We start from the raw sequence: 14,134 nt of genomic DNA on the forward strand, positions 1-14,134 counted from the left end.
CTCAGAGTGTGGGCAGCTCTGAGGTCAGTCTGGGTCACTTGAGGGTTGATCTGGTTGAGCTTGGAACGAGGAGGGAGATTGCACAGACTTTCTGGGCTCCTAAGTGCTTGACTGCTCTCACAGTAGAACAAGTTTCTCCTTCAACTTTGTGGTACCAGTTTTGTGTTAAATATGACCAGCTCTAATACTGAAGAAAAACCAATTAAGCCTTTCATAGGATGCAGTAAATAATGCCCTATAGCCAGAGTAATTGTTGTGACATACACAGAGCTCTGCTCTTAAAAAGAACAAAGTCTATTTTCATTCCTATCACTTAAAAGTAATTTGTCTGTTTTTGTGGTGGTTCCCATGGTGAATGAAATGTGTTGTTTAAACATTTCCACCTGCCTGTCCAGCTTAGAGAAGATCAGTTTCTTCATTTTAGGTAATGACTGTTGATCAGTTCACCTTATTTTGGAGGTATGCATATTGCATATTGACTTTCATATACTTCTGTGTGCTGCAAAAATAACAGAACGTATGAAATACTTCACAAATTCAGCTGTCCATTGCAATTTCTTGCTTATTTTATCATTGATGCTACTAAGTTACCTTAAATAAAATGACTCAAGAAAATTTTAAAGACAAAATATTTGATGTTTTTACTTGATGCTTTCTCAGCTAATTCTCTTATTTGTCCCCTTGTTTTCCACTTTGCTTTTTTATCTTAGTGTTTTATTCCAGAATATATATAATATGTGTGTTTGAATCTGTATAAACATATATATGCAGAAGAGAGGGAGAGAATAATTACTTGTTAACAATTTTAAAAGGAAGCTTTAGATGGGGCATCATTAGGATCTGTGTTCCTTGCGAGGATTGCATCATTTGCTATTTGTTTGAAGCACATGTTTAGGGATCTGCTCTTTAGTCTCAGACTGGAATTTGAAATGGAGAGTATTGAACCTTTCATTTTGTGATAGACTTTTTCTCTTGAAGCAGATGTTCATAATGCTGGGACTCTTCTCCCTCCAGCATTAGGCCCTGGCAACACCAAGGCTGGCACCAGGTCCATGCCCAGAGTATGTCAGAACAGGAAGTGTACACTGGAGCCAAAAACGTGTGTGCCTGTGTGTGTAACTGTCAGTAGGGATCATCACTGGATGTAAAAGAGTTAGAGCCACTGCTGCCCTGGAATACTGTCCTGCTACTTAAAAAGCAGTGGTCCTTTAGAAATTGCTACTTTTGAGCATCAAGTGGTTGGAAGTGTGTCATAACTGTTGCAAAGTCTTATCCCCCAAATTTGTCATCTAGTTATGAAGCAGCTCATTGACTTCAATATCAAGACTGCTATTTCACCTTCTTTGATTAAAAGATTTATAATGTAGGATTTTCACAGCTGATTCTGGAAAGACAAGATTTTACAATAATAGGCCCTGAGTTAGTTTTAAGAAATTATTGCTTCCAGTAATTGTTTAGTGTTTTTTAAAATCTGAAATTAAGTGCAGATTAATGCAGTGTATTAAACAGTGTAGCATAATACACAGCTTTAAAAAAAAAAATTGTTTGTTTTTTAGGTCGTTTTGGACAAACAACTCCGCCACTTGTTGATTTTCTAAAGGATATATTGAGAAGATATCCAGAGGGAGGACAGATTCTTAAGGTAGACAATAAATAGTATTTTTAATAGTTATTTAATGTGCATAACATAATGCCAAAGTTTAACACTTCCCAGCAAATCTTGTGGTTGTTTTATCTTACATTCACTGTACTACAGAAGATATATGAGTCCATTTCTGTGGACAAGGCAAAAGGAGTTGTGTGATTTGTGTGGTTTTTAGTTTTGTTCTTTTCCTTTGAAGGTGGCAGTTTGTTTGTTTTTTTTTTCTTTAAGAGTATCTGGGGTGATCAGTTTGATGTTAAACTTCTCATCCAGCATGCTTCATCACATGGGTGGTAGGAACTTAATTTCTTAGTGTATGGGAATACTAGGTTCTAATGAATGGGATTTGATACAGATATATCTTATCTATCTATACATGCATACGTCCAAAACACCCAAATAAAATGTTGGCAGATGATGACAGTTCCTTATGTCTGTTGTTTTGTTTGCATCGTGGAACTAGAAGCTGATTATGCTTAGTGGGAATGCCTGAGATAAGCATATTTTCAACTGTTTTGGCAAATTTCCTCCTGGGTATGTTCTAAGCAGTGTCTGTATGTAGGAGTGGTGCTTACATTTTTATTATTTCTCAGTACTAGTTGCATCTGTAAAATGCATTTGAATTAAGAAGGGTTCAAATCTTAATATTTTTAACCCAAAATTTCATTCCAACATGAAGAAATAAGGGAAGGTCCTTAGAAATCAGATAAGTAAATTTAAAAGTAGAAATGATGCTGTTTTCATAGTTTACAATTTAGGGTTAACAGATTGTTCAAGAGAGATTACTACCAGGAATTTTGCTGATACCTTAAAATTTTTTTCAGTGTTTTGATTCTTCAGATACAATGCTGTTACAGCTGAATGTAGCAGTTACCCCATGTGCCACAGCATGAATGCAAGTCTGACTTCATGGTATTGCCATACTTAGTATTTAATATTTCTGGAAACTTTGGGTTATCTTACTGTGTCTTCATGAAGGACTGTCATGATTGTTCATTTAGAAGAAGAACTACATATAATGTTTTGTAAATATTCTTTAAACATTGGGTATTTTTTTGCTTAACTGTAGTATATTTCTTGCTATCTCATAACACTTCACAACTATGTAGAAGTGACAATATAATGTGCATTATAGACTTAACATACTGTCAAAAACTGCAAAATAAAAGGGTTATAATTTTGGATCCAGATATTAAATAAGAGTGAGCTTATTTTAGTCTCCACAATATACTTGAATGCAACCTCATCTGAAATACTTGCTGCTAGTTGATGCATTTTTAAAGTACAAGTTCATCTTGCTATCAAGTCTTTTACGTATAACTGAATGAAATTGAAGTATGTGAATACATTGCATGTGATATATCTACATTGCTTTCCAATTCAGCTGAAATAGTTGCTTATGCCAAGCTTGCACACTCCCACATAATCATACACATGTGTTTATGTGTCTGGAGCCCTGGTACACTGTGATGATTCAGTGTAAATAGACCATTGTGTGAGGCTGTAATCCTGTAGGTATTTATAATCACGCTACTGTTGATGAAAACAGGACTGGGTAGGGGTGTTGTATTAATGGTCATGTTTTCAGAACTAGTTTATTGATATTTGAGTTTTTTGTACCTTTCACCATTGATACTGCTATTTAACAAATAACAACCTTAATATAAGCCTCTTTCCAGTCTGTGGGTTTCATTCAAGAGGATTGCTGCTCTGTTGGTTCATGACTTAGGGAGCTACTGGTCAGAAATGTTTTGCAGCCCTTTGCTGCAGGGGTGTTAGAAGCGTGAGCACCATGGCCCAGGAATGGTTGGTTCATACTGTGAAATGTTAACTTGAACCTAATTCAGTTGATGTAAAGAAGATTGCTGTGCATTACTCTTTTGTGAATGGTTGCCTTACTGTTGTTGAACAACTGTTTGTAAAGACTTACCTAATACACTTTGATAAATTTAAAATTCTTTTTTTCTCTTCTCACATTTGCCTTGTTTTGAGACTTTTACAGCTCTGATTCTTAGGATAATATAGTAGTAACAGTTTAGTAGCTTATTTCTCAACTTTGTGACTGGTTTTGTATGGTATTTGAGCTCCAAATTCAAATAATATTTATAGTATTTGTCTGAATATTTGTTTATAAGGATATCTATTCTCATGCAGGTAAACTGGATAAAACCATTTTAGTTGAAATGTACTAAAACAGTTATACTTGAGAAATTAGCTTGTTATTTTCTACTGTTTCAAAAGTTCAAAAGCCATTGCTAGAATATGTATTACTGCATTATACTTTGTTTTGATTTGTTTTGTCTGCCTCAGGAACTCATACAGAATGCAGAAGATGCTGGTGCCACGGAGGTTAGGTTTCTATATGATGAAACTCAGTATGGAACAGAAACGTTATGGTCAAAGGACATGGCGCAATATCAGGGTAAGTTTTATTTAATTTTATTAAATTTGGCCATTATTTTTCAACATGCATGTTGTTTGGGATTAGCTGTCCTGGCTATGTTCCCTCTGAGCTCCTTAGCAGCCCCCGCCCACTCACTGTGTGGGCCACTTGAGAAGCAGAAAAGGCCTTGGCTCTGCATGAGCTCTGCCCAGTGATAAGTAAAACAGCCCTGTGTTATCGTCACTGTCTCCAGCACAAATCCAAAACACAGCCCCCAGCTACCATGAAGGCCAAGCCAGCACACCAGCTTTTAAAGGAAAAATGACCTGTGCCCTTTGCATTTCAGCATTCTCCAGGCAGTTCAGTTTTCTTCCCCATGCCATTTTTCCCTTCACTGTACACCCAGCTTTGCTCCCATGTTGTCTGTATACTGCAAATCCAGCTTCTTGAAACTTTAAAGTTTTTTACATCATTTACTATGGCTTTGTGAGATAAAGATCAATTATGTATTTAATAATAATAATTATTATTAATATTACTTTGAAAATTAGTTTGCATAGTCATCCCAAAAGGCATTCAGTTGTGATTTGAAGTTTCAATGATGGATGATCCACTACTCCTTTCTTCCGGCTTTTTTTCAATTGTTAATGAGCCTTATTATGTCTTCTAATATGAATTTGTCTGTCTTACTTTCTAGACACAGGCAATTGTTTTATCTTGCCTTATATTCCCTTGCTGTGGTGGTATCTTCAGACAGTGACTAGTACATTTTTCAAACATCTTTTTGATAGTCTGAAGAGACTGAATTTAAGCCTTGTGTCACATGACACTTCTTTCAGAAGTTCTGTTGTTTTCTGCTTTTTGTTCAGTTTTTCAGAATCATTCTTTTAAAATGAGGTTGCAAGAATTAAATAACAACACATCAGAATATAAATCTAAGTACCATTTACAGAGGTAAATTCATCTCCTTGCTTTTGCTTTTGCTTTTACTTTTTTCACTACAAGGCATAATTTGATGTCAGCTTAGAGTCATAGCTTCCCCATTAAATTTGCACATGCATAAAGTATATGATGTATATTCATAAAGTATATTCAAAGAAATGCATTCTCAGGTCTGTGAGTTAATTTCCTAGAAATTTTAAACATTACATAGTTTTTTTCATCTGTCATCTTTTAAACTCTTGCCTGTGTATTATAGGGCCAGCATTTTATGCATACAATGATGCGATTTTCACCCCTGAGGACTGGCATGGTATACAGGAAATTGCAAGAAGCAGGAAGAAGGATGATCCCCTGAAAGTTGGAAGATTTGGAATTGGCTTTAATTCAGTTTATCATATAACAGGTAATCTTAGTAGTTATTTAAAAAAAAAAGGTGAAGTTTTAAGTAGTTAAATTACTTTATATATTCATAAATTCATGGCTAGATTTTCTTATGAAGCATTCCTGTTTTTCTCTAATCCTATAAGGTGTCCGTTTCATTTTGAAGGTTTTTGAAGATTTTTCTATTAACATCATTATGTACTTAGTCCTTTATATTGAAATGAACATTCCTTTACACTGGTATTTCAATTATACACTGATGCTCATTTTATAGAGGCTCATAATATACAGTAAGTCTCCAAGCAGAAGTGTGAAAGTTCTACTCACTAGACTGAAAGTCTTCTGCAGGTTCTTTGTATAGTAGTGTTTTTATTTATTGCTAGAAAAGATATTATGTAATAGAGGTGTATTCATAGTACATACTGTCTTGCAAGCTCTTAATATTCACCCTTGAAATCTATTATTCTCCCAGAATGTTTTATTGTGGTTCAGAAGAAGCATAAATAATGCTTACAGTCTCCACAGTTAAATAGTGCAGGATAAGAGGCAAATTTTTGCTGAAATAAAATTTTTTACCTTATGAATTGAATTTGTAAGACACGTGAATTTTTAAACAATATTTTACCTGGCTGAGCGTGAATAAAATGAATATATTCTGTGGTTTGATAATTCTGTGAATTTGTGCTTTTAAATGTATAAAATTACAGTCTGCCAGCCTTCAAGATCTACAAAGTATGAATGTAGTAGAACACACGTAGTAAATTAATTTGTTGGTCTTTTCCTTGAAAATACTGGAAACATAAAAGTATGTAGTTGTAAGAAATTGTGCTTCCTGTTTGCCACTGTCAGCTAGAATTCAATTGGTTGAATGTGTATTTATATATTCACTTGCAGAATAGGTGTGTGCTTGTTTCTTCCCTGTTAGTAAGCACTGAGTTATGTTATCAGAATCATAGAATCATGTAGGTTGGGAAAGACCTTTAAGAACATTGAGTCCAGCCATAAGCCTAATGGTGCCAGTTCCACTGTCCCTTAAGGGTCACGTCTGCATGTCTTTTCAATACCTCCAGGGATGGTGACTCAGCCATTTCCCTAGGGATTGTACTCAATTCATCACAGTTTTAGAATATTTTATTCTTGCCTTTTAAGATTTGTTCCTTAACACCGTATTTTTTAAGTATCTTGTTTTAGAATTATTAGTAATTGTTTTTTTTTTTTTTATGGATACAGATGTCCCTAGCATCTTCAGTGGTGACCAGATTGGAATGCTTGATCCCCATCAAACCCTCTTTGGACCTCATGAGTCGGGCCAGTGTTGGAATCTAAAAGAAGATAGCAAGGAAATAAATGAACTTACGGACCAATTTGCACCTTTCATTGGTGTATTTGGCAGCACTAAGGAAACCTTTAAGAATGGAAACTTTCCTGGTACATTTTTTCGTTTCCCACTTCGTCTGCAGCCTTCCCAACTGAGCAGCAATGTTTATGACAAACAGAAGGTCTTGGAGCTGTTTGAATCCTTCAGAGCAGATGCAGACACAGTATTGCTTTTCCTGAAGAGTGTTCAGGATGTTTCATTGCACATACGGGAAGCTGATGGAACAGAGAGGCTGGTTTTTAGAGTAACTGCCAGTGAGAACAAGGCCTTGAAACATGAAAGACCCAATTCTATAAAAATCCTGGGAACTGCAATAAATCAGTATTGTAAGGGAGTTCCAAGCAATAGCATAACATGTGTGACATACCATGTAAATATAGTTGTAGAAGATGAGAGTGTTAAGGACGCACAGAAAACATCTTGGTTAGTGTGTAATTGTGTGGGTGGTCGAGGAATGTGCACTGAACTGGATGGTTTAGCTGATGACTTGAAATTTGTTCCTACTATTGGAATAGCCATGTCTTTAGCAACTAACGAGGAGGAAAATGGAGCTGTAGCAGACTTTTCAGGAAGAGCATTTTGTTTTCTGCCTTTGCCTCCTGGCGAAGAAAGCAAAACTGGACTTCCAGTTCATGTTAGTGGCTTCTTTGGTCTCACAGACAACAGGAGGAGTATTAAATGGCGAGAGTTGGATCAGTGGAGAGATCCAGCAGCTTTGTGGAATGACCTCCTTGTGGTAAATATAGTGCCTAAGGCATATACCACCCTTATCTTGGAAGCTATCAAACGAATGGAGACTGAGAAGAATTCAGATTTTCCATTGTCACCTGAAAGAATTTATAGGTTATGGCCTGATGAGAATAAAATCAGGGTACCCTGGAAACCCATAGTTGTACCTCTCTTTAAAGACCTGCTCCAGCATACAGTTATTTACTCAGTGAGTAATCAGTGGATAAAGGTGGAACAGGTGTACTTTTCTGAAATGGATGAGAGTTTGGAGTACACGCAGTCTGTTCTCAACTACCTCCAGAATTCAGGGAAGCAGATTGCTAAGGTACCAGCAAATATTGCAAGTGCAGTGCATCTTACTATTTCTACTGATAAAGCTGTGAAAAAAGTGACTCCTGCTGTAGTGCGGCAAGTCCTAAGGAAATCTGGGCACAGTGGACCTGCTGAAGAAAAGCTTCATCTTTTAGAATTTGTGCTTTCTGATGGAGTCTACAGTGAACTGATTGGATTGGAGCTTTTGCCTTTACAGAATGGGAATTTTATTCCTTTTTCCTCATCTGTGTCAGAACAGGATGTAGTTTACATAACCTCAGAAGACTATCCCAGGTATGCTTAATATTTGTAATACTGTGGGGAAGGTTTTTGTTAGGTTTTTTCTTTTTTAAAAATTTCTGTGTTAAAACAGAGCTTCAGACTCCTTTGCTTGTCAGCAAACAAGCAATGTTATTGTGATGAAATAAGGCATAGATAGAACTCAATTTTCTGTATATATGTATATGTCTGTGTTCATATGCCTCATTTGAAAAGTTTGACACCCATTTGCCATTAACCCGTTATAAAAGAATTGTGTGATTGCAATTAAGAGAATACCTCAGGATACATTTCCAGTTCATTTTCTTCTTGGAATTACAAATACGAGGAGATTAGCAACATGCACACTAGGAAGTTATTAAATTAGGTAATGCTAAGGGCTTTTATTAAACTGAAGCCTTGAGATTATGTCTGGCTTTTTTTTTTATCACAACACAATTTCAGTGAGGTAGTACTAAAAACTGGTTTCAGGAAATAAGCAGATAATTCGATGAGCTGTCTTTTGCATCTGCTCTCCCTTTGTTCTCTCCAGTCCCTCTCCAATTAGTTTTTTTCCCTTGCTTATTTCCCAGCTGCATCAGTGCTCCACTTTGGTTCTCATCTCATCAGCCAACAGAGCTTGCACTGACACTGGGGAGGGGATAGCAGAGGGCAGGCTAGCTGGAATGAATGAGCCTGGGGTCACTGGGGAGAAAGCATGACTACTGCTTTTTATGTCTGTACTGGATTATGGATGTATTAAATACTTGTTAAGTCTGGACCATTCTGCACACAGTGTCTAAAGACATAAGGCTTGAAGTCACTCAGACACACCAGATGTTTCCTCTTACAAAGTGCTACCCCTATGCATGGGTACAATGAGCCCTCCTTCTCCTTTGCCTCAGAGTTTCACTAATTTCCAGACCCTCAGCTTGAGTGAATGTGACACTTGGCATAGGTTTTGTTGCTTTTACTGCTCTGTGGACTTTTTAAAAGGGAAGTAGAGGTGGGTTGGAGTGTGCCCATATCGGTATTATTTTAAGGTAAAAAGTGCTTCAAGTGAGGTCCTTACGTAAATTGTGTTTTGACTAACATATAGACAGCCAATCTAAAAGAAAAGCAGTTGGAGTCAAGTAACTTTTCTTCCCATGTTTCTTGAAAACAATTTGCATATCCATTGGTAATGGACCTGTTTGATTAGTCTTGTAAAACTGATACAAAAGCATGTTATAACAGGCATAAATCTCCTTGCTAGCTGTGATGAAATGGGAATTTGAAATAGTAATGCTTTCTTTGCCTCTATTCTTGTCTACATCAAGTATCTTTAATTCTAATGTTTTAAGTATGATAAATTATGTATGTTAGCTGTTTCAGAACCCTTTAAATTTAGGACATTGGCTCTTATTCAGATTTGGAGCCTGCTTAGAAATTTTCTTTCTGCTGACTGTGGAAGAACATGATTCTGTGTTGGCTTATGTCTAATGAAGATACCCGTGATCAGAATTAAACTGGATATTTATTTTTTATTTCACAAAAACCAAAGCCCTGAAACCTGATTTAGTTTTAACTGCCAAAGTAAGAGAAGGGGAGGATGAGACTGACTCTTGGCACAATAATTTTAAGTATTGACTGCAGATCTTCTGAAATTTTTAGATCTTTTCAAATTCACAGGTCTGTGTGACATTCTAGGATTATGTGTTGTATTTTGTGTAAACTTTTCAAACAGAATTCTAAGAGACATAGAATGGTAAGTGTTATTTTTACTTTTTTTTTTTTCTTATTAGCATACAAATAGGTGAAAATAGTTTTTAATCCCAGTTTTTCTATCAAAGAAAACTTGCTTAGACCTGCTTTGTAAAGAAAAGTAGTTGGAAAAATTACTTTCTTACTGCTCTCTGCTTCTAAATGTATAACTTTTTTATTTGTCAGAAAATACTCACTGAAAGCCCTAGCCTGCATATGCACATGATTGCTTCGCATGCTTCTCTGTTCTGCCATGATGATTACCATGCTGGTGATGTCTATACAGCAACACAAATAAATGAGGCTTTGCATAAGTGTGGGGGCCTTTTTTTATTATTTTTTTCTTTTTTTATGGTGTGCTAGATCACTCTTTCCTGGCCTGGAGGGAAGGTTACTCTCTGATGACCTGAAGCCTGAGGTCCTTGCTGCTTTGAAAGAAGCTGCCAAAAGCCGAGGTAATGCGTCTTTTGTATTTTCTTATGGAACTTCTGATGGTTCAAACAGACTAGCTCTAACCCCAACTTTAAAGTAATGTCTCTTGAAGATGAGTTCCCATAAATAAGACAGTCATCTAAAAAAAACCCAATTAAGATATGATAGACTTCTTTGAATTGTAATGACACAAATGAAAATTATAAATTAACAAAAAGGCAAAGGAAGAAGGATGAAAATTTGTGATACAATTTAGTAAAATGTATTCAAGGGTGAAGAATAGTTTTTTAGTCAAATAGTATTCTTCCACCTAAGACTGTCTTAATTCTGTTTTTTATTTATAGTATTTGCATATATTTGCAATGGCTGTGTCATGGTTTTAGTACTGTGGATCATCTTTTAACTCACAATTGCAGGTGATCCCTTCAGTACATTTATTTTAAACCAGGTTAAATCAGATTAAGTATCTAGTCTCAAGCATACTGTAGATCAAATAATTTCATCATGTGTTTCCTTAACACATGATGAAACACATATTCCTTAACTTATGGTTTATCGTTATGTCAGTGTGGACCTACTGAAATACTCCCAATCATGATCAAAAGGCATGGTGAAGGAGTTTATTTTATCTGTAGTTAAGATACCTCTGTGTTTAACTGTCTTCACAATTAATTTTTTTTTCTGGTATTTATTCTTCTCAGAGTTTGTCTGCACTTACCTTTCCACTCTTGTGTTTACGGTTTGATTGATAAATTTGAAGCCTAAATCTCAGAAGTAGTTTCATGTAAACACAATTCACAAATCAAGCCACTTGTTAGTTCACAAATCAAGCCACTTGTTAGTTCACCATATACTTATACTATTTAAAAGTAAGTGGTTCTTCAATGTCTAGAAATGTACTTTTCAGAAAAAGATTCTTGCCTTTTTTTTATTACTTGATTCATCAGAATTCTTTGTTAGACTGAAGATGTTAGAACTAGATGTAGAATATTGTTATTCACAGTCTTGATTTTCTTTATATCCTTTATTATGGTCTTAAGTCATTTACTCTATGTTTCTTCTATGTTTTGACCTTTTTTCCCCTTCAATCCTTTAAATCTTTCCTCTTTATTATTCTTTTTGTTAAGTTCTAAAGCTCCTCCTTTCTCCATGTTTTGATCATTCCTTCATTATCAAAACCAAAAGAAAAATAAGGTAATCCTGAGGCAAGATGATAAATTTTTAAACTATAGCAAAGCATCTATGAAAAAATTAAAATAATTTTTGCATACAGTAAAACATGTAAATATTTAATATAAAATGTATTTAATATATAAAATCTGTGCCTCTAATTGAATATGAAAGACATCAAGTTTGAAATTATTACAAAGAAAACCTTTATTTTAAAAAGCAGAATTTTCAAATTCCTATTAGCATATTAGATGATGGATGCTGTGTCTGTTAATGCAGTAGAATATGCTTAATTTTTTTTCCTCTACTGTTAATTTCCCTCTGTAGTATATTTAAACAAGATGTAAAGTGTTGAAAGTAATGACTACTTTAAATTGTGTATCCAGAAAGCGAATATTCGTGATCTAGTATAGAACCAAAAGCAGCTACTGTTTAATAGTACCTTTTAAGGAATAGATATATATAGGTATCAAGACAACCACAGTGAGATTAGATGGGTGAAGATTTTATGTAAGACAGCAAAGTTAGTATTGAAAAATGTCTGTTCTGTGCGAAACCTTGAGCTGATTTTCGAGATGTACTTTCCATAGACAATTTCCTCTGAGTGAATGTCACAAAGCAATCTAAAACCAAGCTTAAATTAAAAAACAGAGCAAAACAACCAAAACAAAATACAGTATATGCCTGAATACATCTCAAACAGAAAACACAGAGGTGACAGAAACAGAAAACCCCTGTATGTTATTAAACCAGTCCCTTGCTGAGTTCTAGGACAATGCTTCCCTTGCAGGCTTGGTCTCAGAACTGCAATGAAGTATTTCTACTCCTTTTAGTTACTGGGGAGATTTTAGGTCACATTTAAGTCTTGCTTTTGTCTCTCTTTTATTCTGGCAGATTCTTTGGATGATATTTTTCTAGGGACTTGTTCTGGGTAGTATGCCTCTCATTCATTTAGAAGAACATATTTTTGTAAATAAATATGGCGAGTATTCTTCTAAATATTCTAAAAATTATTAAATACTATTAGATAATCCTTTACAAGATTCAGGTGTCCTACTTTTCATTCTACCTCCTCCTAAATTATTCTTCACTCAATGATTCTGAATAATTGTACAACTGCACTACCATAAAAATTGTATGTTAGTATAAATAGTAAGTATTAGAGGGGGTTTTGACAGGTTTAGAAATCTTAATCTGTCAAGAATTTTATTTATATAGCTGTAGAAATTACATCAGAGAGATTTCTAATACAGTTGCAGAAATAGAAACTTCTTATATTATTTCTTTGAGATGGGATACAATTGTTTTTATTGTGTTCAAAGGCAAACAGATCTGACTTTTAATCTCCTAAAGTGTGAACTGTATTTGTCGAGTTAGTAACTGTTTCTTTACTTAGTGTATTAATATGTAGTTCACATGATGTTTTCTAAAAATGGATTTGATTATATTCTAGCCCAACAGCTTCTCTGGGGATTTTCAGGTATGGTTATTAATTGAAGATGTAGTGGTTTGGACTGAAGCTTGATATTTGTGTGAATTTGGTGATTAGCTTTTCTCATTGCCCCAGCTTTCTTGTAAAAAAGCTTGCCAAATAGTGCTGCCAAGAGATAGCAATCTAACATAATTATGAAAAGATTTCTAAATACATCTGAGGGGAAAATGCTTTGGTGAAGAAAATCTTGTAATTATGTTTCATGGAAATGATCAATATTTTCATTGGTTTATTTATATATATTTAATAATTTTACATGCAGGAAGATTGCCAGTACTTTAAGATTACCTGTATAACTTTTAAACCAGTATTTTATCTTCTGTTCTCAAATTACAAAAATGGGATTTAAGTTTAGCTTTTAAGTAGATTTTTGTCTTCCATGGGCCCCTTCTGCAAGTTTTCCTCACTTTTACAAGGCTGATGTGTTTACCTGCTTTTCTGTTCAACAGAGCTATCAGAGTCTGTAGCTCTGTAACCATGAAGTGAAAGAAAAAAGATTTTTTCTGAAGGTTGTTTATAAATGCTCTTAATCTTATTTAGACTGTTGCCTTCAAGAAAATGCCAATGTTATCTAGATTTGTGATGAAAGATTTGAAATTCAAATGGATGCTTTGCTTTCACTTCTGTCATTATTTCTGATGTGTTAGGAGGTAGTGGTATTTTTATTTTCATTCTGTGCTGTTTTAGTCCAGAAGTTCTGTAGTTTTTGAGTATAAACTTGCCTAATGATTATTAAGACATGAGTGTAAAGACATGCTTCTTTTAGTGAGAACTTCAATAATAGTAAAAACAGATAGACTTAGTTTCAGCACTTCCTGCCTGAGTCTGTTAATTGTCAGTTTTAGTTGTAAGAGCAGCTGCACCTGAACCACTTTGCTATATCTAATAAATGATCTTTCAAATCTGTTTGAACATTTGCAGTAATAGAGAAATAAAGGACTAGATTTTTATTTAACACTAAGCAAATAAGTTGGGTAAAGAATCAACTAAAAAAAAGGTTTATAGTTCAATTCTAAATCTCTAGTTGCTATGTATGCCTGAGAACTTTTGTGTTAAACTAACACATGTAATAACATACTGATAATTTTCAATTTGTTTATACTTTCATACTAATATGGAATGTATTTGCTTTTAATTAACTCCTGAAAGCAAAGGAAACTGGTATCTGCAGTCCTGGTTAACAAACTCTTTTTTTTTTTTTCCCAGAAAAAGAGAGGGCACAGATCAGACTTTTTTTTCCTTGTTTTCCTTTTTCTTTGCCCCTTGCTAAGT

At 34.8% G+C, this 14,134-nt stretch overlaps 1 protein-coding gene across 3 annotated transcripts in view; it reads left to right on the forward strand.

The window, feature by feature from the left end:
- Nucleotides 1-14,134, forward strand: part of SACS (sacsin molecular chaperone) — a 56,766-nt gene that overhangs the window by 27,229 nt on the left and 15,403 nt on the right. For all 3 annotated transcript variants that reach the window (XM_064409209.1, XM_064409212.1, XM_064409211.1), the window contains 5 exons: nucleotides 1,557-1,642; nucleotides 3,953-4,064; nucleotides 5,224-5,370; nucleotides 6,579-8,061; nucleotides 10,132-10,223. In XM_064409209.1, coding sequence (XP_064265279.1) covers nucleotides 1,557-1,642; nucleotides 3,953-4,064; nucleotides 5,224-5,370; nucleotides 6,579-8,061; nucleotides 10,132-10,223 — 1,920 coding nt within the window. The remainder of the gene's footprint in view (nucleotides 1-1,556; nucleotides 1,643-3,952; nucleotides 4,065-5,223; nucleotides 5,371-6,578; nucleotides 8,062-10,131; nucleotides 10,224-14,134) is intronic.

Source organism: Passer domesticus, chromosome 2 (assembly GCF_036417665.1).
Source record: "Passer domesticus isolate bPasDom1 chromosome 2, bPasDom1.hap1, whole genome shotgun sequence".
NCBI classification, from domain to species: Eukaryota; Metazoa; Chordata; class Aves; order Passeriformes; family Passeridae; genus Passer; species Passer domesticus.